The following is a 25771-nucleotide window of genomic DNA, read 5'->3' on the forward strand; positions in this document are numbered from 1 at the left end:
TTTATTTTTCAGACCAAGACCAATCTTTATTTTGTTTCAGAAAACATTCACATGGAGAGAGAACGAAGAGGTTGATGCCACGCTCAAGTCTGCTGCAGCAGTAATGAACGAATATAAAGATGGATGATGAGTCTCCACTTGCCAAATTATCCAGGACACAGGTGCGGCCATCTTGTGCTGGTGACATCATTTGGAGATCGCGCCTATACACCCACCTGACCATTTGTGAGTCAGTGTCAGCTGTCAATCATGATGACTCACCCTGTTTTCCTGGGATCAAATTACAGATTATACACGTGAACAAACTTCGGTGTGACAAGAACGACCTGAAGTGACCTGTCAGTGCCATATGCTAACATGGAGGAGCCAGCATTGAGCATCTAATGTTTTGGCTTCACTTCTCGAGAGCGGCCATGTCGTCCATCTTTATATTCAGTATGAACAACCAGCTGGTCATGTAGCTTAGCATAAAAACTAGCGACAGGTGGAATGGTTAATCTGGCTCTGTGTATATTTATTTATTTTTAACATCTATCATACTCATATTGTTCACGGGGTCTGGTGGAGACCAAAACAGAGTTAAAGTGGAGAGAACTTTAGACTTTAATTTGTCTTGTGATGATGAAAATGATGAGATGGGACGTTTGTTTTTGACTTTCTGTTAGCTTTGTTTGTTCAGGTCACAACAAAGCTAACAAACGTAACACTGAGGTTAACACACTTTATGTGAACGTGTAAAAAATGACGATTTTGCATAAAGAATCCATGAATTCCCATTTGGCTTCTTTATTGAATATTTCCATTCACTTCCTGCTCAGCCGTGTGAGTTTGTGTTTGACCCAGTTTGCAACATGAATCACTTTGCACTCAATTTATGCAATTTGACTTTGAGTGGTAATGGCGCCGTAATTGCTCTTCTATTCCACCTGAGCGAGCCCAGAAAAAGAACGGGTGGTGGTGCTCACACTGTGCGCGGTATATTTTTAACAGCTCTAACCTCAGCTGCTCCGTGTTGATCAGGAGAATGTGAGAGAATATCAAAGTTCAGCTGCGCTCACAAAGTCCACGTCTGCAGTGGATTTTCAGATTCAGCGCAGAGAGAAACCAGGTTTTAAGTATAAATGTACAGAGCGTTGCAATGCATCATGGACCTGGAGGTGACGGCCCGGTCAGCCTCACTCGGGGGGGGGGGGGGGGGGGGGGGTTCCCTCGGGCGGTTTAGCCTGGAGGAAAGTAACGGAGCTGGTGTGGCGCTCCTCTAAACCGAGCGTGGTGACGGCCACTTTGACAGCAGTCATCGCTCAGAAAACCTCCGGTCGCTGTCGGCCGTGTCTCCGTCATCAGCTCCTTTAACACCGTTATTGCCAAGAGAGAGAACCGTGACCACAAATAGCGCTCGGCTCGGCTTGTGTTGTCGCATCAGGCAGAAATGTGTGAATCTGTTTGTGAAGCAGTTTCCTCCCTGTAAACCTTCAATTACTCACTGAAGTGGACGATAGTGACCGAACCTCAAAGCCAAGATCAAACAGATAAAACTTCACCTGATGCAAACAAACAGATGAAGCCACACGTGACTCACGGCCGATCTGCTTCGGTATCGTCCACTGATCAAACCACAGACTGTAAATTAAGATGGACGACATGACAGCTCCCTAAAGTGAAGCCAAAACATCTTAATCGCCCCCTGGTGGCTGGCTGCAGAACATGTCATAAACCCTGCTTCCTCCATTGTTGGAACAAATGTTCTACTAAATCTGGAACAAAGCATCTTTATATCAGTTTAGATGAATGTATTTTTTTTTATTCCTTTGCATTTCTGTAAAAATATTGATCATCATACTCACATGATTGAAGGAGTAAAGACAGACCAGCTGAAGCTGTGAGACAAAACTATAAATCACCTTTTTCCAACAACAGACGTCGATGGCTCCACAACAAATGAGCGAGAAAGCAAAGAAAATCTGAAATCCATAAGTTTCAAGAGTTTCATGCTGGAGCAGAAATACAATTCTCCCATTTGAAAGTAATTTGACAATTTGACAACCACACAAGCACGACCTGTTTTCAAAAACTGTTAAGAGCCCGTGCTATTTTTTTTACGGCCGACTTTTAATCAATGCCCCGTCTGGAAAACGCTCTGCCCGTGTTACTTGAAAGCCGCGATCCATCGTGGTCAATGCGTCCTCCTCAATATGTTGCCTCAAGCAACGGCTGCGATAACAGAGTTCTGTCAGCACATAAATCATCAAACTGACCGACTTTGTGCAAAAACTGATGACGCTGTAAAAAATCTCACCAACTTTTTTTGGCATCTCTCTGTCCCCGGGGAAACGTCCACACCGGCTGATCTACTGTCAGATCCTCCCTGATCTTCACCTGATGTTAGTTGTTGTCGTCGTCGTGCTGCAAACACTTTATTTCCCTCCGCATCTGATTTAATTTAAATCCCACATGTCTCTCATCTGTGAACACGATCGGCACCTTTTCATCAACAATGGTGCTGAGGACAATAACTCCCATGATCCCTCGCTGCTTCACGACATCATCAAACTAGGTTGCTTGAGAGACCCCTAGTGGCTGAAGTTCTACATTGTTCCTTTAAATGCTCTTGTGGAAATTCTTGTTGACTTGTTTTTCAGTTGTTTGAACTTTATTAATTCATGAAATTATTTGCTGCGTGCCTTTGCTTTATTTGCTTCCTGTTTTTTGTTTCACATGTGCCCAGCCATCTTTATACCTCCCTGGTATATTTAGTCTGTACAGCTGTTCCCCGGTCTCCTTGGTTGGTTCGGTTCCCTGGTGTTTCCCCACATTTCTGTTTGTTCCTTTTAAAGCTCCAGGCTCGTTCCCTGAAGATTCCTCTTCTTTGTTTGGTCCGTTGGTTGATTTCCTGGGTTTCTCCTGTTTGATGCATGAGTTAGCTTTTTGTTTGCCTGCCTCCAACGACTGTAAACGTATTTTATTAAACTACATTGCTACTTCCAGCCTCGTTTGTATATTCTGCAAATTGGCTCCTGTTGAAACTCTAAACACAAATAAGGTTATTTAGTCATTTCTTTGCAAAGAACACGTGTTTCTTTCCGGAAAATGTGGTAATTATTGCTTTCGGCAGAGTGAAGGAGTCACTTGAGACTGAATTGGATCTATCACATCACATTTTCACTGAAATTAGGCTCCGCAGCAAGACTGAAATATGGCTCAAAAAAAGAAAAATGAAGTGACTCCACTTTATTATTCTGCTGTTGGGCTCCCAGCACTGATGCATCTTACTGGGCTGAACCCCAGCAACCCACATGCAGCTGCAGCTATTGTTCCCCCGAACACAGACAAACTGAGGCTCGGTTACTGTGGATTAAATATTAATGTATTAAATTTCATGTAGGAAACAACGCTCCTCTTAAGAATGAACCTGTTCGTCTTCCTGTGAAACATATTGGCCAATTAAATCTAAATCTGCAGAGAAAAGGGAGTCACAGCTTTTACAGATTCGTCTTCTGTCGCTATTATTTTACAGGAAACACACAAAGCGACCTGTTGTGGTATTTAGATCTGTGTGTGTGTGTGTGTCAAGGTTTACAGTAGTAATGTTGATGGAGAGCCTGAGGCCTGATCCAGGACTCCCTCTCTTAACTGCTTGTCATAAAGCCACGGTAAAATATATTCTAGAATATAAATAGAACCTCCCCCGCAGCATCTGTCATTAAACACAAGTCCATGATACGTTTATTCATCACAGCCTTGAAACTTTCTCTGAGCTCGTCCCCGGAGCTTCGTCCTTCAGGCCTGGAGCTGCTGTCTGCCGCCTTTCTGACCTCTTCAGCTCTGTCGCTCCCGCTTCTATGTCCACGCTTCACACTGAGCTGAGGGTTCTCCACTTTTAAAATGAATATATCGTCACGTGTAATATACAAACACACGTAGTTTTGCCGTAACATGACCTGGACGCTCTGCAGACTCATGTGTACTTTCAGTCTCCTGCTGAACTGAAAGTCTGAGTTAACGAATTCCAACAGTTGTGTCAGAAATCTCAGATGAAAAGAACGAAATGATCAGTTTCACCAACTAAAGTGGATGATTGGATTTTAAACATTTGTAATTTATTCCATTCATGTTGTGCAAATTACTGGAAGGCCGACTTTCTATTTTCCACACAGCACCGTCAGGACTCCTGAGGTGGGACGATTTATCTCATCCTTGGATCTGGTGCGATTAGATTTGCCAAAGCAATATTACTTTGATGCATGATTAACAAATAAAGTATTTCTTGAAGAAACTGACAGTAAAAGGTGGATATAGAGCGAAGAGCATCAAAGAGCATCAAATGCAGCAGATGAATGAGAAACCATCCAGCGGCGATATTAAGATGTCAAAATGAAAATAAATTTAATTGACATAATTAAAGAGCAGCCACGTTACAAATGTATATATCTTTTCATTCTAATTATTAGTTTATGTAATTTTTCAGTTGATTCTCATGTTTTTGCTGTTTTTTTGGAGCTTCATCTAATCAGGGGTTTATTTCCCTCCTCCGGTGGTTTGAATCCCAGGCTCAAAGTGAAACCCACTTCACCCCCTGTTTGTATTGAACCCTGCGTTTTAAAAAAAAAAATCAGATGCTGCTCTACGTCTTGTTCGAGCTCCGCGGTGCTGAGCGGCTGACTGTAACACTTTATGGCATCATCTCATCCTTTGTCCCTTCAAAATGCCAAGTGACGAGGGACGCTCGTCTCCTGGACTAATGAAATGTTGTTGGGATGAAAACATTTCAACAAGCTCAACATGAGAACCAGGACGTGTGGGCTTCAAACAGCCTCACAGGCTCTGAAGCTTTGTGTTGCACTTTCTTTTTTTTTTTTGTTTTATTCACACTTTGATATTCAAATGAAAAGCGAACAGTATAAGTCGCGTGTCTTTGTAAAGAGCTTAAAGATATTACACCACCTCCGTGTTTTATTTTCCATCCACACATGAAATCAAGTGGTTTTGTTCCTTTTATCATTTTTTTTTTTTTATATCTCATTTTGATGTGGATTGATGTGGAATTTTCCCCGGAGGATTATTATCATGCAAACCTTTTCTTTAGGCTACTTTAACTTTCTCCTTTCAGTCGCGTGTGGTGCTGTAAAGATCAGCAGGTCAGGACTCTGATCTGTTGTAGACTTGATTAGCGACTCTCAGTGTTGTCTGACCACTGTGCCAGAGCGAAAGAGTCCGGCCGAGGTTTCCTCAATTCTCCTGATAACCACTCAGACTACGAACTGTGCTTTTGATGTCTGTTCCCGACTCAAAGACTGAGAAACCTCAAAACCCTGATCATTCATTTTCGTAAATGTCCCTTTCTGTGGTGATTATTGAGGCTTTAATTCTACATCTGTGATGCTAACGCCAGGGAATTTCCCACGAGGACCATTAGCGAGCTGGACGGACTGGATTTCTTCTCTTCCCAGCAAAGTTGTTTGTGCAGCATGAAGAAATATTTTCCAGCAACTAATTTCTGTCTTTCTTCTTTGTCTCTGCAGCCACATTGGGGACCTTGGAATTCAGTTTGCAGTACGACCAAGAGAACAATGCACTACACTGCACCATTAACAAAGCCAAGGTGAGCCACTGTGACGATGACGATGATTTGCAGTCTTTAAATCCACAGCCCAGAAATGTTCAGAAAAACTTTCCCTCCGTTACTTAAATTGCAATTCAAGTCTCACAGTCGCTGAAACGAGCAAATTGTTTTTTTTTTACTTTTATCAATACAAATCAATTGACAGTCTTTCAATATGTTTCTTAGATTCAATCAAACAAAGATGAACATTTGTGCATCAGCCTACTCTCACGTCTGCCTACACTCGCACTGGCACAAAGAGGCTGTGGAACAACGACACATCCCACAGTCTGCGTGAGATTTACATCTATTTTCATCTCGTAACGCATTAAAGTCTGTGTACGGCAGCAATAAATATGTGTTTTGAGTTTGTCACACCACAGAAGAATGTGTCGTCAACCAACCTGCCAAATTTGAAGGATTTAAAAAAAATTAAAAAACCCTAGTGATGAAAAATTGGGTTTCCAAATAAATTAGTGGGACACTGTTATTACTCTCCTGCTCTAAGGGAACATGTATGGTCCATGTTCCATCCATTAACATGGAGGACCGATGCAGGAGATCGTTTCAACATCATATATTTGTAGATTTTATAAAATATATTGATTTTATAATGAAGCCTCTTCTATAACACTTTGGCCTGAGACTCACACACCTGAATGAAGTACTGAAATATTCATTGTATTTTTTTTTAAAAAGCGCCTCATTGGTAATGCAGCTTCAAAATTCAATATTTTCAGTTTCTTATTCCAGTGGCAGTTTTGTCTGAAGTGAAATCTCCTCTTATCGTGTTGCTCTAGATCAGAATAGATTCATGTTGCAGCTGTTTAAAGTCTTCAAGTGGGAAAACACTGTGGAATTGATGCGTTCCCAGATAAATAATCCCTCAACATAACGTCCACCATATTGGAGGTGGGCAGCAATAACTAACTCTTATCTGATTTTAATAAGAAGCCAATTTTGAGTTAATTCACAATGAATATGAGTTTCGGGGGCGTCTGTCCTCTGATGCGCTCGTGCTGCTGGTGATGAAGTGAGGGATCTGTCAGCCGCGGCTGCTGTCAGCGGGTATAACGCTTCCTATCCATCTTTCTGAATGGGTGGTATGGAGGAGAGTGGGCATCGGAGAGCCAGTCTTGGCAGGAGTGTTGGACAGAAGAGCCGGCATCGGGCCATCTTGATTTATGGAGGTTATTTTCTATAAGGCTCTGCTCCTCTTCGTCTGCTGCGCACCCGAGCAGAGAAAATTATTCTCCTCTCTCAAATACCGTATCTACCAATTTCCAATTTAATTTGTTTACTGAAGCACTTATTCAAACCACTGAATTTTGTTTTGTTTTGTTACTCTGCTGCCAGAGCTGCAGTTGCCTCAGTAGTAACTGTAATTGAGTGTTCTCTGAGTAATCATGTCTCTAATTAGATCTTATGGATCCTGGCTCTGGAAGAATGGGAGGTTTACGCAGCAGGAACAGGAAGTTTACTTGAAGTTCTGTGGACTCATGCTGGGGCCTGGTGTGCTGGTTACAGTGTACGATGCAGAGAGGGTTTTACATCTACAGTGAAAGCTCATCTGTACAAAGTTTATATCGTCGCAGGCGTGTTGAGCAAACGGCCGCTGGTCTGATGGAAAAAATTCTAGCAAAGAAAATAATAAGATAAAATAAAAACTGAATCAAATTTGCTCAAATAGACACACTGACTTTCTTGAAATAGGAAATATGTGAACAGAAGAATAGTTTTTGTACTTTTGGAGATAAAAAAATGTTTCCGGGTTTAACACAACAGTTAGAATTGTGAGTGTGTGGGAGCATTATTCATTAATCCATCATCCTACAGTATCTACACACAAGGTTCAACACATCAATGCTTTAAAAATATCACATGTTTCTAAGTTTGCTGTCATTTAGATTCAGAGGGTAAGAATAAATATCCTCTGAACTCTCGGGGTGTTGCTAACTGATGGTTTACTTTCTGTAAACCTCACGTCTTTCTTCGGACATAGTTGAATACATCAGTCTGATTATCTGCCTGTTAATTACAGACGTATTTATCTCACAACAACTTTTCAGTAAATATGGATCATTTCTTATCCTGTATCAGTTGTGGGGTCCCTCAGGGCTCCGCCTTGTGTCCTGTGAACTTTGTTTTACCTCATTTTACCGTGTGATCATATAGATTTTGTCTGTTTTGATTATGGTCATTATGGTCATGGTCAAGTTATGGTCTGATATTGTATTTTAACTTCTTAGCTCTGTTGCAGTTTAGGACGTATAAGACAAGGACTGTGCGTTGAGATGGTTTCTGGATGAGACCCAGTTTAACCATGCGTCATGCTGAAAGCAGGAATGGGTCCAGTTCTGCTGCTCGATCCATTGGAGAGAAACCCTCCCACATCTTCTACGTTTTGGTCTCAGGCCCTTGATTTCTGACCACATCATTCTGATCACATATATCATAGATGCTGGTTGTATGTTTATAAATGAGTTCGTTAATGCTCAGTGAAACAAATGTTGTGTTTGCACTGAAGCCAATATTTTATTAAACTGAGAAACCATGAACACATTCACAAAAGCGTAGGGGGGCAGTTTTACACTTAAGGTAAAAGAGTTTCTTACCTCAGAATTAATCAAGTAAGTGGAACTAATGAATGGTAGAAGGACAAACAGCCCATAGACTCGTACTTGATTTAATTGAATCCTTCACAGCAGTTTGATAATTCTCTTTTTAATTTTTAAACAAAAGCTTCTCTTACAAAGTGAAATGACTGCCGTGAGAGCCTGTTTGAGTTTTCAGACCCTTGATGTTCCCGAAGGACTGTTTATGAAATAACACCGTGTGACATGTTGTCTCACAGGGATTTTTAACATGAGCTTTGTTTGTTCACACGCTGACATCCATCCCACCGAGCAATTCACTGCTGGAGGAGGGAAACTAGCACCTATTTGAGCCAAAGACGTTACAGTGACGCTCAGATTATGTTTGGGGACAAAAGTTACAGCTGCAGGCAACAAGAGCTATCTTGGTATCTGTCAGTCAAACAGAATACGGTATTATGAAAATCTAAATCAGTTAATGGTTGTTTACGCTCAATTAATATTTTAATATGTCCTGATGAAACCTTATTCTGAGTACCAGAGACTTGATGCTACTTCCACTGAGCAGTAAGTGTCATTCAATCAGATCTCAGCTCAGTGTTAATGTAATCCGTACAGTTCTCTGATCCTCTCTGTTCAACACACGTTTCTAATTACAAAAAACATTTATTTATGTTATTACAGCTCAGAGTCTGAAGGTATATTTACTTACCAAGGAATCCTGGGGGAGGTGGGAGCAGGGTTCACGTCCACGGTCCCGTCTGTCTGTGGTTCAGTTTAGGCAATAAAATCACTTTGGTTTAGTTATTAGTAAGTATTATTGTAAGTGTACATGCAATATACTAATAATAATCTATAGTGATGGCATAGCAGTAATGATAATAATAGCACAGCGTACCCTTTTAATTGTAATAAAAGCAGTAATACTACAGTAGCAATAGTGTTGTAATAAGCCAGATGTGTATTTATATATATCATATGTACACATAAACATAGAATATGGATCAATATACTATCAATACAGAGTTTACTATCAGATATAGGACAATTAGAGCATCTTTACAGTTCTGATAGGAAGACGTTTTAAAGTAAGTGTACAAATTACTTGGTTCCTACAAGTATTTTTTCTGGAAAATCCCAGCGACGCTGCATTGTCCATCCTTGTCCAACCCAAGTTCTTTGTCTGAGAGAAAAAGTGCTGATGTATAATCAAATGTTGGACAAACTGCTCCGTGTGGACGATGACGTGTAATCAGGGTCAGACTTTAGCTTTTGTGAATCAGATCACATCCGTTGTAATGTCTCTAATGACAGAAATAAGTCAATTTCAGCCCCTTGAAATGGTTTTAATTGATTTAAAAAGGGCGTTCATACATGTGGACATACAGGAGGACAAATATAGCTCAGAGCTGACGGCACTTCCTCTTCGTGGTCTTCGTCTCAGTTGGCTGCAGCAGTGAGGATGTGTGGGATCGACACTGACTCAAACACATTAAAAAGATTCTCGTCTAAATTTACTGGATGTTTCTCTCTCGCTGACTCGCAGCCATCGGACATCAAGAGTTGAACCTGATTCATAAAACAGGTAAAAGATCACAAGTGATGTTTAAAACTTTCAGGTGAACGTTATTTTCCTTGTGCAGGAGATATTGAGGAGTTTCTAATTTTAAATCTCACTCTCCAGCTGAAGAGGAGAAAATGGAATAGAGCAGAGATTTAGAACACAATAGTTAATTAAGATTACCAAAACTCTGTGGTGACAGTGGTGCCTCATTATCGTGGATATGCCAGAAAGCTGAATTCGAGGATTTATAATAAAAGTGTTCCAGTGGTAAACAAGAGAAAAGTTCTTACAATGAAAATCTAGTGTTGACACGTAGGAAGAAGAAAACCCAGAATGCTTGATTAACTCCAAGACTACAAATGCACACGTTAATGTAAGAAAGTTAAAGAACAGAGCGTCTGTTGTGGAGCTACTAGAACACAGACAGACATCAGGCATTCACCTTGGCGGCCCGTCTGATATAAAGATAAAACGACTCTGCTCTTCTGTTTTGTAGCATTTCAAATCGCACTCAGTGACACGACCGCCACTTTCTGCGTCTTCTCTTTGCTCGGCTGACAACAGGATTCCCCGTCTCCTCCTGTAACGACATTACAAGCATCTAAAATCACGAAGAATTAGATTGTCTGTACCTTGTTTCCACTGAAGGAATCCTCACATCACCGGAGAGCTGCTCCCTGCGGGAGGCCCCGACTGCAGGGGGAGACCCCGTCCTGCCTCCTCTGCCGATGTTCCGCTTACTCAGCTTCACGAAGGCTGAACATTTACACAACAATTCACAGTCTCACACATCTTCCTTTAAAAAAAACTACAACTGCTAAAACAACTGTTCCCTCCAGCTCGCTCTCAGGTCACAGCTGATCTGAGGTCTGTTTTAAATCTCCCCCGTCTGCAGATGATGAACTACATCTAGTTGACTCTGGAGGATGATGCACAAAACCACACAATCGCCAAATGATTTAAGTTTAAACTTCGATCACCTGGACGATGATAGTATCCAGACGTCTCTGCAACCGCTGCTCGGCTTGAACCAGCCTCAATATAGAGACCGGGAAGAAGAAGTGTGGGCTTATCATTGATCATGTTCCGAACTTCTAATTCCACTTCCAACAGGAGTTAGTGCAGACATCTTCAGGGAAGATAATTGTGGTCAAACTTTTCCTGACGACGTTCCACTGGTTCTGGAAAAAAAAGTCACAGAGGCAAAAAAAAAAAACGTCCATTTGGTTCCAGACGGCTTCGTCGCTGCATCGCTCTCCAAGTTTTCCAAAGCTCTGCAGTCTGTGTTCTGAACTGCACATATTCTCCTCACTGCAAGTGTCTCTGTTGGTAATTAAGAGACTGAGAGACACAAGCATTAGAATTTAGAATTCAACCAACACTGACTGCAATCTTTAAAAGTACTTTGTGTTGCTTCAAGAGGAAACAAATAAGCTGCAGATTAATATTCTTCATGAAATTCAGTCCATGTGTTGATGTGGCAGATATTTTGATTGTTAACGTTTCCCCATAATTATGATTAGAAGAATAAACGTCGGCAGCATAGACTGAATATAAATCATTTGAAAGACCTCATTAAGAAACAGGTTTATTTATCAGTTTATTATTTTTTACAAGCTTTTACTGGCCTCGTCCTTTTGTGTTGTCGTACCTTATCGGATCCCGTCCACACGACGAGCTCCCTCTGTAGAAAAACAAGTTTCCTGTCCGTATCGGTGAATCAGACTCAGTCTCACTATTCAATTGCAGATGTAAGACGTGTTTATTCATCACCGCCTACACTACAACCTGCCTTCACACTCCACTGCAGTCTTTCATTCTCCTCCTTCTGCAGACTGGCCTCTCATTGCCCAGCACACACACACACACACACACACACACACACACACACACATTTTTCTACGTTTTTGCTCTTTTGTGTTCATTATCCGTGTTTGTATCAGTTTTTGTGTCACCGGTTTAAATAGGAAAAGCTTCATAATACAACTCGCTGTCATTCGTGTCCCTGCATGAATGGAAAATTCCATTTCTTTATTGGTCAGTTGTCACTTTCTGGTTTCTAAATATCGATGAAATGTCAAACAGAGTTTCCCGCTCAAGGCCGGTGGTTCAGCCGCGAGTCGCTGCTACGTCACAGCGACAGAGAAATCAATTCTGGTTCGTATCTTACGATGGTGCTGCCAAGTCTCGGACAGATACGCGATAAATTCAATTAAAACAATAAATAGAAATGTGTTTTTGTTTTTGCCTTTAAAAGATTTTTAAAGATTATTTCTTAAAGATTTTTGCATCAACGGCTTTGAGTTATAGCTCAGTGTTTTGTGAAATTTTTTTTGGACGAGACAGATATCAGAGGATCAATATCAGCGTTAAGACCTTTTCACATCAGCAGCGCCACAGGAAGCTGCAAATACTTCAGAGGTGGAATTAGATGTGTGTGATTATTAAGTAAATCAAAAGAAGAGAAATTGCTCGTCTGGAAACTGACTCCACATCAAGCATCAGTGATCTGGTGCTTTTATTTTATTAAACAAGAGAAAAAGACCAGACGCCCGTATGCACTCTGAGAGCAACGGATCCAGACAAATATAATAAACAAGTTGACAAATAAACTTTATGTCAAACTGTGACATCATCAGCAACACACATTCTGATTGGTTAGGCGTTTACGTGTCAGCAAAAATATATAGCAGCAATATCAGCCGCTGAAATTCCATCGCTGATGTGAAAACTTGCATCGATTCACGTTTGGAAAATATCAATTATGTACAAATTAATTGCATGGAGAAAAAAAAAGAAATTAGCTTAGCTTAGCATAAAGTCGCCTGGGTCAACTTCACACTTACACACATCTTGAGCTCTTTAATCAACAAGCTGTGTCTGGTTTTTGTTTAACGTTTTCTGTCTTTTGTCTTGTTTCATTTGCTCACATTCAGTGTTCTCTTTCTTTCTCTCCTCCCTCTTATTCTTTTGCATGCTCTCGTCGTCTCTGTGCTTTATTGTTGTGCTGGACGAAAAAACAAACCAAAACAAAACAGCTTCCTGTCCCCAGATACAAGAAGGTAAGCTGCAAAAAATGAGCTCAGATCCCAGCCAGTCCCCACCATCAATAGTCTCATCCACCCACAGTCCAGACCCAGTGAACCCTGATCGAAACCCTCGCCGACCCCAGTTAACCTCCCCTGAGCTCCCTCTCGTTATCCCCGTGACGTGATTCAATTACTTTTCCTCAAAAAACAATATTGTTTCTTATGAATGAATGTTTTATGCTTCAGCTCTCCAGTTCTTCTCCGCCTGAACATTAGAGTCAATAATTACTCTCCAAAATAAGTCAGGTAATTAAAAGCGAAGAGTTTGATAAATGAAGTTGATGGGAGCACACAAAGCAAAGTGTTGATTGACTACACTGCACTGAAAGGTCAAACAGTTTACTGATTAATTAACCATTAACTCCATCTTTAGATCAGCGGTGCTGCGACACATCATAGATCAGGCTTGTTCAGGTAAATACTTTTAATTAGGTTCAGAAATCTGTGAGTTTCTGCTTTTCTCAGAAAACGTCACATAGATCTACACTTTTCTAACTCAGAGTACAGTGGTCGAAAGTTCATTCTACCACAACTTAAGAAAACACATGTAAATCCAAAAAACTCCTTCCATTCTCTGACAGCAACATAGTTCACTGTCAGAATAAGAATTTAATGAAATCGTTTCTTCCACCTTACAAATCAGCTTATTTATACACAGTATGTGGGGCTTTCAGATACAGTGCTTGAGCTTCTTGATGCTGCGTATGTGTGATAACAAAAAGGCAAATATATATATTCTCTATATAACTTGTTGATTGACTGTCAGTCCTGCACAATCAATAAAGTATTGATTCAGTTCTTGTCATTTGTAAATCTTAAAATTGGCCACTACTACTACTACTACTACTACTACTACTACTAGTACTACTACTACTACTACTAATAATAATAATAATTATAGTGTGCCAATTATTTATCACATCAAGATATCGAGACAGGATCTGTGTCTTGAATTCCCAGTTTTGCTCTAAATCCAAACACAGTTCTACAAAAGATTTATAGCACACTGTTTATTTTTTGCACTTTCCACTGTTAGAATAAAAAAGTAGAAAAGCAGAAATTGGGACTCCTGGTTTGTAGAAAACATCATTTATCGATTTGGATGTTTATCGTTTCTGATTTGGATTGTGGGGATTTTTTCTGTTGTAGCTCCTGGAAACATCTCAGGTTAATTTATCTCTGACTGTTTATGACTTTAAACGAAAGAAGACTCGAGCATCAGTGCGATAACAAGCAGGTTATTAAACCTTCCAACTGCTTTTTGAATGGCAGTTCAGTTTTTCTTCTTTGTGGCAAATATCACAAATCAGCTTCTTCCACCAAATCAATGAGACGTGACCATTGACCTGCGCAGCATCGATACTCGCGTGTCCCAGCGTGACCCTGCACCTTCAGCCCTCTCCTCCTCCTTAAGCATCTCCATCATCAGCGTTGACATTTATCGGTGATGAATGGGACCCGTCTGCCAGCTCTCAACGCTGCTGACTTCCATCACTGCGGATCGCTTCCTGTAGCCTTGACCCCGGGGCCCTTCCGCTGATCCCAGGCGGCCCCTGCGGCATTAACCCCTCCTTAAACACGACTGCAGGTCGGCTCCCTGCGGACGAGATCGATGCCTCGTCTCATCCGTTCCTCTTATCTGCTGCTGCCGGTGATTGATGCCTCCTCCACCTGCGGGTTAGCAGGCCAGTCAGATATGCTAATGAAGACATATGCTGTGGCTGATGGTGGCGCCGCGGAAAATAAACACCCCGTGTGATGATGGAGGGTTTAGAAAACAGACGTCAGCAGTATGAGAATAAACTGCGTCTTCTGAGGCTTCATGTACTGATAAGATGACACTCTATTGATTTATGTAATGCCATTATTTCAGGAGACGAACAGAGCAAACAAAAGATAGAACTGATGCACAGAAATGAGAAACTACACCGAGACTTAACAATCGTGCACGTGATCCTCTCGTCGTGATCATAAAAATATGCAAAATAAAGACTTAACCAGTAACCAGGAGCCTGGACTCAGTTTTAAACAGCGGTGCAAAATATGGAAAACTAGGGAAAAAGAAGTCAAGCAACTCTTGGATCTTTGCTAATCAGATATCTGCCATTAGAACAAGATGAAGAACATCACTTGTGCATTTGAAGGTCTTCAGCTCTAGTTAAGATGCTAACCACCAGTGGATGTTAGCGGATGTTGGGCGACCACCAGTGGATGTTAGCAGATGTGAGCGACCACCAGTGGATGTTAGCGGATGTTAGCGACCACCAGTGGATGTTAGCGGATGTGAGCGACCACCAGTGGATGTTAGCGGATGTTGAGCGACCACCAGTGGATGTTAGCGGATGTGAGTGGATGTTAGCGGATGTGAGCGACCACCAGTGGATGTTAGCGGATGTTGAGCGACCACCAGTGGATGTTAGCGGATGTTGAGCGACCACCAGTGGATGTTAGCGGATGTGAGTGGATGTTAGCGGATGTGAGCGACCACCAGTGGATGTTAGCGGATGTTGAGCGACCACCAGTGGATGTTAGCGGATGTGAGCGACCACCAGTGGATGTTAGCGGATGTCGGGCGACCACCAGTGGATGTTAGCGGATGTTAGCGACCACCAATAGCAGACTCTTGCCTCCAGCTTTTAATCTGTCTCTGTGTTCTGAGCGCCAAATTTCCACGACAGTTTATAAAGGTGCATGTTTGCAGGATTTAAATAAGATTTCATTTTGTATATTTCTTCATTACGCTATTCATATTTCCACTCCAGCTCTGACCCGACACGACCTGACGGGCCCCAGCACATTGAGCTCCAGCCTCACTTCCTCCGAGCGACGTTAAAAAGGAAGCTGATAATTCCCCAAACAAAAGAGAGCTCGACTTCATTTCACAGCATTTACGGGCCGTCATCCAGGCGAGCTGTTGTGAACGAGTGTGTGCGGACACACTGATGCATGTTACCCATCTGCCTTTCGCCGTGGTCATCTTTCTCCAACCCTCGGTAATTATGATCAAGCGAGTATTCACAGGCAGCGCGCGCAATCAGCAGCATGACACAGCTGTCTGCTCGTCCCAATCCAACCCCTCATAATGTGCCTCCGCTTAAATCATAGCTCAGGTGGTCGCTGACGGCAACAATAGGGGAAGATGAAGACGGCGCATTACCCTCTCCAATCAGCTCTCGTGGTGCCGTCTCAGTAACTGTGTGTGGAAAACACAGTTGAAAAGTACATTTCAACACCAAGAGGTAATGGTGGAAGATGGAAATCAGAGTCATAAACCATGAAACTGGATTTACAGTTTCATGGTTTATGTTTGCACGTGGAAAAAGATTTAACACGTTATATACGTGTTTGCTTCAGCGGGCTGCTCCTGAGAAGATAAGAAACAAGATCAAGAAGGACGGGTCACAGCTGCTCCTACAGAGATCAGGACGTAGTCAGTGTTTTAATACCTGATTTTCACGCTGCAGACGTCACAGGTCTGTTTTGATATTTGCTGCTGAGCGTCGTGTCCCTCAGTGAAGCAGCGGAGCCACAAACATGTAACTTTCACTTTTTATTAGCTTAAAACAGCAGCTTCATATTAGTTTGATGGTTCACTGACATGAAGAGTAAGGATCAGTGAGGCTAAAGAAGGGCGGCCGTGGCTGAGGGGGTAGAGCGGTCGGCAGTCCGATCCCCAGTCTTTCTATCTGCAAACAAAAAAGTGCTGCTAATAGATGCACTGTATGAAACTGTACTGTTACCGTTTACAGAAAAACAGAGTTTACACAAGCTCGAGTTTGAGACCAGAACCCTTAGTGTGCAGTTAGCATGAACCTGATCTTAAAATAGCAGTTAATTAGTCTGAAGTTAAAATGTCTTTGACGGTTCAGTGATTTGGAACACGAAAACATTTTTTCTTCTTTTACTCCTGAACATCTTTTTAGACAGTACCTCCACACTTTCCCATCAATCACAGGAAGTTGAGGCAGCATTAAACGAAATGTTTGGACGACGAGGACGTTCAATTTGACGGTAAAAGCTCATTTCAACCCTCTGGCTACTCACAACTTTGCCATCAACACAAAACTTGACAGACAAGGCTCGTTCTTTTCCCCCACTTGTTCTCTCAAGACACAGAATGAAAAATGAAAAGCCTTCGGCAAAATCTAAATGCAAATGTAATGATGATAAGAGAAAAATGGAGACTTGAAAGTTTCCTTTTTGTTTCCAGTGCGGTGATAATGAATGAATGACGGGTGAACAAAGCTCAGGACCGTGACCTCAGACTTCAGGGGTCACATCCCCCACTGAAGTGAGGCTCAGGAAACAAAACACTTTGATTAAGGTCACGGAAAGGTTGTTAATTTAAATGATCATGTTTTAGCTCAAGTCACTGAACATTTTCTCTGCCGGGTCATAATGAGGTGAAATGCACCAGAGAAAGTATCATTAAGTCAAATCAATTAATTGAACGTTTTGTTGTGTCTCTACAGAGAACTGATCGGATCTGAGACTATGTCCAATGTGGACACGTTTATCAGAGGCCGCTCAAGAAATGATCTTAGTAATAATACTAATGATGAGGTTTAAAACTCACACAGACGTGAAAGTATGTTTTAAGAAAGCAGTGACAGAAGTCAGCTGTAGGAGGCTGCAGACCAGGTCAGGATATCCCAGGATTCAGTGCATGCCAGTAATGGAGCTAATGAGCTATATTCAGGTGTCTGAGCCACAGGAAGTGCAGCCTCTCAAAGTCTACAGAGGACAGACCGAATAGACCGAGTCCTCTGTAGAATGGTACAAGATTCAAGGCACATGTGAACCTCAGGGCCGTGACACTCGCCATTGTTTTAATGTTGTTGATCGAAGGATCTCGCGTAACATCTACGATGACGCAGCAATCGCTTCGTCTGCGAAGTTTTTATATTTACGGAACACAAACCTAGAAGTTCTCCTCAGTCGGAGTTCTATAGTGCGCCCTCTAGTGGAAGTGTCTGAACAATTACGCATTACGACATATCTGGACCTAAAGCGTTAAAACGAACAGGAGCGACACCAGAGTCTGTGTTGTACGTCACGTTTTCTAGAACCAGTGAAAACAGCAGCAATTTGGTCTATTTGAAGGTGTGTGTGTGTGTGTGTGTGTGTGTGTGTGTGTGTGTGTGTGTGTGTGTGTGTGTGAAGCAGCCCCGTCTTCTTGTTAGTGACACAGCCTGAGTGTGTCATTTTGCTGCCAGTAATTCCTGCTGAGTGCTGGGCTTTGAGCCGAGCTCTTCTATTAAGCCTGATAATTGCGCTCGAACAGACTTCATATTTGTTTTGTTTTCCTCTTTTTGATCCATTAAAGGAAGAAAAAAAAAAAAAAAGAAACCTAAAGACGGAACAATTAAAATAATGGCCCGAAGCTGATAATACAGGATTTTCTCTATTTGAGTGATGGCTTTTCTTCTGTGATGTTAAATCGTATTATTTGGAAGATTAGAAATGAAATCTGTGGATTGAAAGATCAGAAAGCTATGAAGGTTTTTAAACCTCGTTGAGGCTGAGTATTGTTTATTATGGTTTATTTTCACTGTAACTCTGTTTAGAAAACAGTAAAATAAGGAAATAGTAGTATTTATAGTAGTAGTATTTGATATATTCCATTTTGCATCAGCCGAAGCTCAGATCATTTCAGCCACGAAGATAAACTTGCATTCAGGAAAAATGTTGGATTATTAAAAGACTGCGGAGAGAATGTTTTGTTGTTGTTGAAAAAGATTTACAGATTCCTCACGTTTCTTTTCAAGCCTCCTACCTTTTCTTCACGTCCCTCTTTCATATTCTTCTTCTACACTCTGCACCCACTGACTCACACTCCCCCATCTCCTCCTATGTGCTGTAAAGCGTCTGATATTTATTGTGTTATGTTTCTGTTAATAAAGAAGGAGAGAATAAAGGAAGGAACTTTTTTAAGACAGCGTTCAGCCCTGGAGGCGTCCTGAGCAGAGGCTGGAACCAACTGACGGAGATGACGTTCATGCAATTCTGTAGATTAGCAGATCCCTCTGAAATGTGCATGAGTTTCCACAGAGAACTTTATCGAGTCCATTAACTTTGATTGTGCACAGTTTATCTGAACAAGTCTCCGGACCAGATGAGATACTCCAGCGTGGTCCAGGAGCAGCTCCTCTATATGAGCTCCTCACGCTAACTTTAAAGAGAAATGGCTTCAGTAAAGACCCAAGCAAATTCTCCTGCTTATGATATGAAGAAAAACTCTGTGTTGGTCGAACATCACAAAGTTTTTGTCATGGAACCAGAAATGAGGCTGAATTTCCTGTTGTCAGCATCAGTGGCTCAAATCTTCCTCCGCCGTTTCCCTCCGAATCTCTTTGGGACGTTTCGGTGAGCGCCCACATGGTTTGTTTGATTTGTTCATCGTATGCGTGACCTTCGCACAATGCATCCTTGTTGATTTACTCTTGAGAAGAATATTAAAATGTTAAAACCTCTTCTTTAAAGTTTCCCAGCGTGATAAGGAGGCTCTCTCCAGCAGGGACTGTGCTGGACCGGAGGCTGTAAATGAAGATGGATGACGCATCTCTTTTTTCCTGCCGTTGTACTAAAATAAAATCTGAGATATCAGCAGTGATCACAGAGCTGCATTATTAAGGTCATGACACTTCAGCCTGTTTCAATTATTTAAAATGAAACTCACTGCAAAAAAGTAGCACTTGAACATCAGTGTGATGAGAACTACTTGAAATGACAGAAACCACCTCTGGGAAAAATTCATTTAAGGTGCAGTTTTACATTTAAGTTTGGTTCATGTCCCGTCCATCAACACTTGTACGTCTACGTACTACAGATGGTTGTTTAATTTCCTTTGGTCAAAAGTTATTGGCTCTAAATTCCCTGTAGGAATGAATGAGTGTCAACGGTTGGTTGTTTCCGTGTGTTGGCCGTTCTGCCGACCTGCCAGCCTCAGAGGATTTAACCAGATGAACCTGTAGCCATGTAATTAACACTGGTGCACAAATCAATGCCTGATATTCTCACAGTGTGTGGAACCTTTTCATCGTAATGACTGACTGTTCCTCTTCTTCTCCAGGGGCTCAAGCCGATGGACCACAATGGGCTGTCAGACCCTTATGTCAAGTTGCACCTGCTCCCCGGCGCCAGCAAGGTACGTACCATGAGAGTTAATGATGAATCGAATGATCTATGGCCCTCACGTCTAAAGAAATCAAATAAATGCATTTCCCAAAATATTATGTTTAAATAACGTCCATTCTGCTTCCTGCCTGCTGCTGCTTGAGTTTTCAGGATCACACACAGTCTATTTTACTCTGATCGTGAGAGGAGAGCGAATAAATCGACCTCATGATTCAGGGAGCAGCACAGTGTGGATGTTTCGGTGCATCAGCGCTACGTCAATGCAAACAACAGTAAGCGAGTGGACACACTCGAAGAGACATAATGTACATTCTGTCATTTAAGAGCCACTACAGCTCTCTGCTCCTCCGCCTGTATACGACCACATTATGCACCTGAACTAAAGATGGAGCTGGATCTTGAATTTCTACGCACGAGATGAGTCACTGCTTGTTTTATAAGAGACAGTGGATTCTTTCATTTGAGCCTTGAGGTTAATTTAATCCTTTCATTAAAATCTAACACAGATCCTGTGAATGAGTGTATTCTCCAATAGCGGCTCAGTGGAAGCTGAAGCTGTGTGATTATCCATCTACCTGACTCACATCTGCCTTTCTTCAGAAAAGCTTTTCACCCTCGTCTCATTCGTTCTATCCATGTGAACTTTGTGATTGTGTCTGCAGAACTTCTTTGACAAGTTTCCGTGCGTAGCCACGTCTGACAGACGTGTGAAAGGTTGAGGAGAAGCCAGGTAACAGTAGCTCCACGTTACAATTGACTTTTAAACGTATCACTCTTGTTATGTTTACGCCTGTTTTTAACACCACTCCATAGTTTTTTTTACTTAAAACGGAGAATTTTGGAAACGTCACTAAACTTGTAGTTTGAAAACTGTCGAGCAAACAGACGTTTGGAGAAGACGGTGCGGTCACCAACATTCACTTCCTGATTGATGCGTCTCTCGTAGTATTTTCTGTAACTAAGCAACAGAGACATAGACCTGTAGACAATCTACATCATGTTTACGCACATGACAAATGCACGTGAACTGTCGTACGAAGCTAAAGGTCCTGGACAGAGATTGAGACTAATTTGTCCATTAACATGATCCAGATGTTAGTCTGCTGTAGTTTACAGTAGAATTTAATATTTTAAACACGAGGGCGAGAACAATGTCACTGAGATTCCTTCTCTGGGGAAATTTCTTGGACGTTTAAGGAGACCTGTGACTTTTTCAGGTTTTCTTTCCTCTCATTTGTTGCTTAGGTTTTTTTCTGTGGATGTAAAATGTTCTGCAATGTTTAAAAGCCAAACGTCTGTGGTAAATGAAGTGTTTCAGACAGAGGCTGAACAGAGGAGCTGCAGCGTTGGACAGGATGAGGAAAGTAATAACAGATATATAGCACATTAAGATATTTCTCTCAACCAAGGCACAAGTGAGAAACAGTCGAAAGCTAATGATGCAGAAGTTTGAGAACTGTAGCGCATGTGGAGAACAGATCAGAGCGATGATCATCTGTCACCGAGAGACACGAGGAAAACAAAACATTCACTCGGAGAGCTAGTGCGAATGTTACGGAGGAGACCGACGGGGCGTTTCTTTTCTATATATTCTGGTTGCCATGACGACGGCTGAGGAAGCCTGCGGAGCTGATAATATTCCTGCAAACTTGTGGGTTTCACACTGAAAATCCAGAGGAACTGACTCGTCACTGTTCTTTGAATAAACAGGAAGTGAGAGATGCACAACAACGTCCTCGTCACATCGCTCAGTTTCAGGCCGAGGCTTTGCTCCATCTCTGCACCTCTGAATCAACTCCTCCGTCTCTGCACACAGATGGAAACAGTCATCATGTCTGCTGTGCATATGCCTTTATTGTCAGCCACTCTGCCCACTGTGTGCACAGCCAGACAATATTGAGCAGTCAACGTACAAAACACAGTGTTAATAACATTTCCAGTCTCTCCATATCTGACTGGAATAAATTACTGACCGGTCCGTGTGTGCAGACAGGCCTTTGTCGCAACACATGTTTTCCCAGCATCTTAAAAATGGACTAATTAGCGCCGGTGCAAAGATAGAGTCGTGATTAATACCGTGAGAATGTGTAATTAGCCGTTCAGAAAACGAGGAAGCCAAGGGCCTGATGACGGCAATGAAACTGTCGCACAATAATTGTCACACAACAAGTGGAATAGGCCAATAAAATAACAGTCTGTCTGCTGTGTGTTTGTTTCATTGCACAGCTCCTCCCATTTAATCACTCCGGTTGGAGACAAGTGTTGTTATCATCTGTGATAAAAATCCGTCCAATAAATTTGGTCCACAGCAAAGATTCCTCCACAGATTGTCGTGAGTCTCCTTCTCACCCTGAGGCCGATGCACATGATTCGATGCCTCCTGTGAGATCTGTGTGTTTTTATAAAAAAAAACATTAACAAAGACAAACTGCAAGACTGTGAGGTTCCTCCTGTCTGTTAATTCAAGAGAGGGAATTTTTAACGATTTCATGGTCAGATTTTTGCTTGCTCTCAAAGAGGCCCTGTGAGCGCAGGGTTTCGAGTGTAAGCGTTGAACCTAAAGATCCTGCTCTCAAGGATCCTGCTTGGTTATGATTGTCTAACTTTAGAAAACAGGAGGAAGTAGAGAAAACCCAGTGTACACAAACTGAGTTGTTCTGGCCTGAGGTTAAAAATTCTCTATAGAACCATTGAAAAGTAAATGACACATAACTACATCAGGCGTGATTCACCCTCATTTGCTCTAAATGGAAATGTTTAATTTTTCAACGGACAATTGCTTTGTTTCCCTTTTTATTGTTATTGTTGGTGATTATTGAAGCTGATGTCATCATTCTGCAGTAAAACATCAGTCCACTGTGAGAAAAATAATAATAAAAAATAAGACCCAGCAGCAGCTTTAACGCTCACTAATGAAGACGTTCTTCATTCCATGAACAAACAGAAATGGAGAAACAATAAAATGAGGTTTTAAGGGGATTTAAACTGCGATCCTATTTTTATGATCAAGCTCGGATTTGACAAAGAACAAAACTTGTTCTAAACACAAGCGCAGAACGAGGGTTGTAAATTCTGACCATGTGGATCGTCTGTGTCAAAATCATCAAAAAACCATCAATTGTTGTTTCAGCTTCACGAGTGAGACGCAAAGTGTTGATCAGTGAGTCTCAGGCGTTTTCTCACTTGGGCCAGAGCCAGGCTGATACTGATCCTCTCACTCTCAGCGTGTTCCCCCGACATAACAAGCAAATCTGTTTATTCAGTAAAGCACCTCCCCCAGAGCAGAGCCACAAACAGCTTCACATTAATGAAATACTAACACCATAGAAAAGTATCAAACAATAAATCTCACTGCAAATATTACAGTTTGAGTAAATGAGCTCTTTTCAAAAGCTTCAACAGAAGCTGCAGAACCACAGTCAGGAGGAATGTTGAGAAGTTCCAACAATCGTAAAAATGCGATAATATCTGTTAACGCTGGTCACAGCGATCATCAGGTACGATCATCTTTCGTTTTTAAACGAGCATGTGGGACTCAACATGTGGAAACACGTCACTTTAAATGAATAATAAACTTTATGGGAAAATACGATGAATTATTCCTCAAACTGCAAAAACACAAATTCTGCTGCTGAGACGTGGAGGGTTGTTTCTTCAGGTCCTGTGATATGATGCCGACCTCATCAGGGTCCCGACCTTCTGTCCCTGGTCAGCTGGGATTGTCTCCAGACGTCCGTCATAGCCCAGATTTTAATCTCTAACAAGATCATTTGCTTGTGTCAAAGTTTCACCATCTTCTTCCTCTGATTGGTTTGAATTTATGCGAGCGTGTTTTCTTTTCTTTATGTGTCCCGCTCTGGTGGTAATCACCCGAAGCTCCTATCAGCTTTAATTAACAGACACTCAGAACAGACGTGGATGTTTTATTTGATTGCTAAGTGCAGTAAAACTCTCCGTGAGGACACGTTGCCTCTGGGATTTGTCTCCTGTCTGAGTAGGAGGCCTCAGTGTATAAAAAACAAGATGCCGTCACCTTCCCCCTGCTCTCATATTTTCTCCGCTCGCACTCAAAATAATCATTAGGCTCGGTCTAAGAGCCTCATTAAGACCCACTAAAGAGGTCATAAGTTCTGCTCGCGCTCTAATCAGAAGTGAAGTTTCACGCTCGGCTGCAGAGTCAGATCATGGTTTCATCTCCGCCGAGGCCACAATCAAACACAATGAAAGGCCTGTAATTATTCCACATCACAGTGACGTCTGCTGACAGAGGTTAGATGCTGTAACATGATGACGGTTTCACTGGAGCACAAATTTAATGCTATCATTTTTTATATGGGTTCAACATGACTCATAACACCACCTGTTGAAAACATCGTGGACGATTACGTTAATACTTAATACTTTCTCACGTAGAGTCAGATGTGACGTCTCCGTGTTTGCTTGTATGTAACATGATGAACCAAAACATATTTCAAACTTCTCAAAATAATCTAACGAGCTCTCTAGGTTGCTCTTTGCTGTTTGTTCACTCCTGAACGTTTTCATCGTCCACACAGACGGTCAAGTCTTGTTACTACAGCTGCAGTGGTGACATCTTTCAGTTTGAGCTGTTTGAGTTAACGGAGAATCGGTTTGCAGCTCGTTGGTTCTCCCTCCTGCACAACTCTCTCTCTCTCTTCACGTCCTGCAGCTCTGAGAGCATTCGGAACAGAAGCAGGTTATAGATCCACAGGTTCATGCAGAAAACCCGAAGCTGCAATAAAGCTTGAACGCAGGTTTTTGACCTTTGCAGCTGAAATTACTTGTGACACCGGTTGCTCCTCTTCCTCCGTCTGTGAGGAGGCAGCAGCAGCAGCAGCAGCAGCAGCAGCAGCAGCAGCAGCAGCGGCGGCGGCGGTGAGTTATTTCACCTTTAATGCCGCTCACACGTGCAGAACAGGAAACTCCCTCCGCTGCTGCAGATTCCCTCCTTATCTGTTGAATTCACTGGCTCCTCCAGCTCAGTGGCAGCTCGTCACTCTGACGTTTTGTCGTTTCAATGATCTGGACCAGTTAAGGCTTTGTACCCCTTTGATTAAACCCTTGTTGGAGTCCGTACCTTCAGGTCAGCCCCCCTCATTGTTATTTATTGACGTCCCTGCCCACAAGTCACTTTTATCTGACGACGCGGTAATTCAGCTGATGGGTTCTTGTGTTTCTCACCATCCTGCCAACGATCCACTTAGCGCCTGACAACAGTGCGGTCGGTCGAGGAAGGGGACGATGCTTCAGACGGCGATGGAGGATTTAAATGGACAGATGTCACATCTTGATTTATTTACGGGGGACATTTCAGGACTAATAAGATATTGTTAAGAAATGTTGTTTGATGATTTACAGCCAAATTCTCTTTCAAATTAAATTAACAGTAAATACAAGTGAGGATTTTAAAGGTTATTGTGTAATCAATATTTAAATTATACTATTTTAAAGAACATATTAATACATGATGAATAAATGTCTTTAATATTTGTATTATTTAGTAAAAACAGGTGTAACTGGAAGCTGGGTATTGCTTTCGCCCCTGTGTGTGTGTGTGTGTGTGTGTGTGTGTGTGTGTGTGTGTGTGTGTGTGTGTTTGTGTGTGTGTGTGTGTGTGTGTTCAGGTAGGTTCAGTGGAACAAGGGAGATATTCAGAACATTATAAATATTTACAAGTTGCTCCTCTTGGCAGATTAATGGTTTGAGGGGATGATGATGATCTGGAGTTCATGGAGTTCATGTAGATGATGTTTCACAGATATTTTAT

General features: G+C 41.9%; 1 protein-coding gene across 2 annotated transcripts in view; it reads left to right on the plus strand.

The window, feature by feature from the left end:
- Nucleotides 1-25771, plus strand: part of doc2b (double C2-like domains, beta) — an 82128-nt gene that overhangs the window by 35841 nt on the left and 20516 nt on the right. The window contains exons 2-4 of one of the 2 annotated variants that reach the window (XM_069539638.1): nt 5520-5599; nt 12796-12819; nt 19919-19993. In XM_069539638.1, coding sequence (XP_069395739.1) covers nt 5520-5599; nt 12796-12819; nt 19919-19993 — 179 coding nt within the window. The remainder of the gene's footprint in view (nt 1-5519; nt 5600-12795; nt 12820-19918; nt 19994-25771) is intronic. The other variant, XM_069539639.1, reaches the window with a different exon arrangement.

The sequence above is a fragment of the Paralichthys olivaceus genome, chromosome 15, assembly GCF_024713975.1.
Source record: "Paralichthys olivaceus isolate ysfri-2021 chromosome 15, ASM2471397v2, whole genome shotgun sequence".
In the NCBI taxonomy this organism is placed as follows: Eukaryota; Metazoa; Chordata; class Actinopteri; order Pleuronectiformes; family Paralichthyidae; genus Paralichthys; species Paralichthys olivaceus.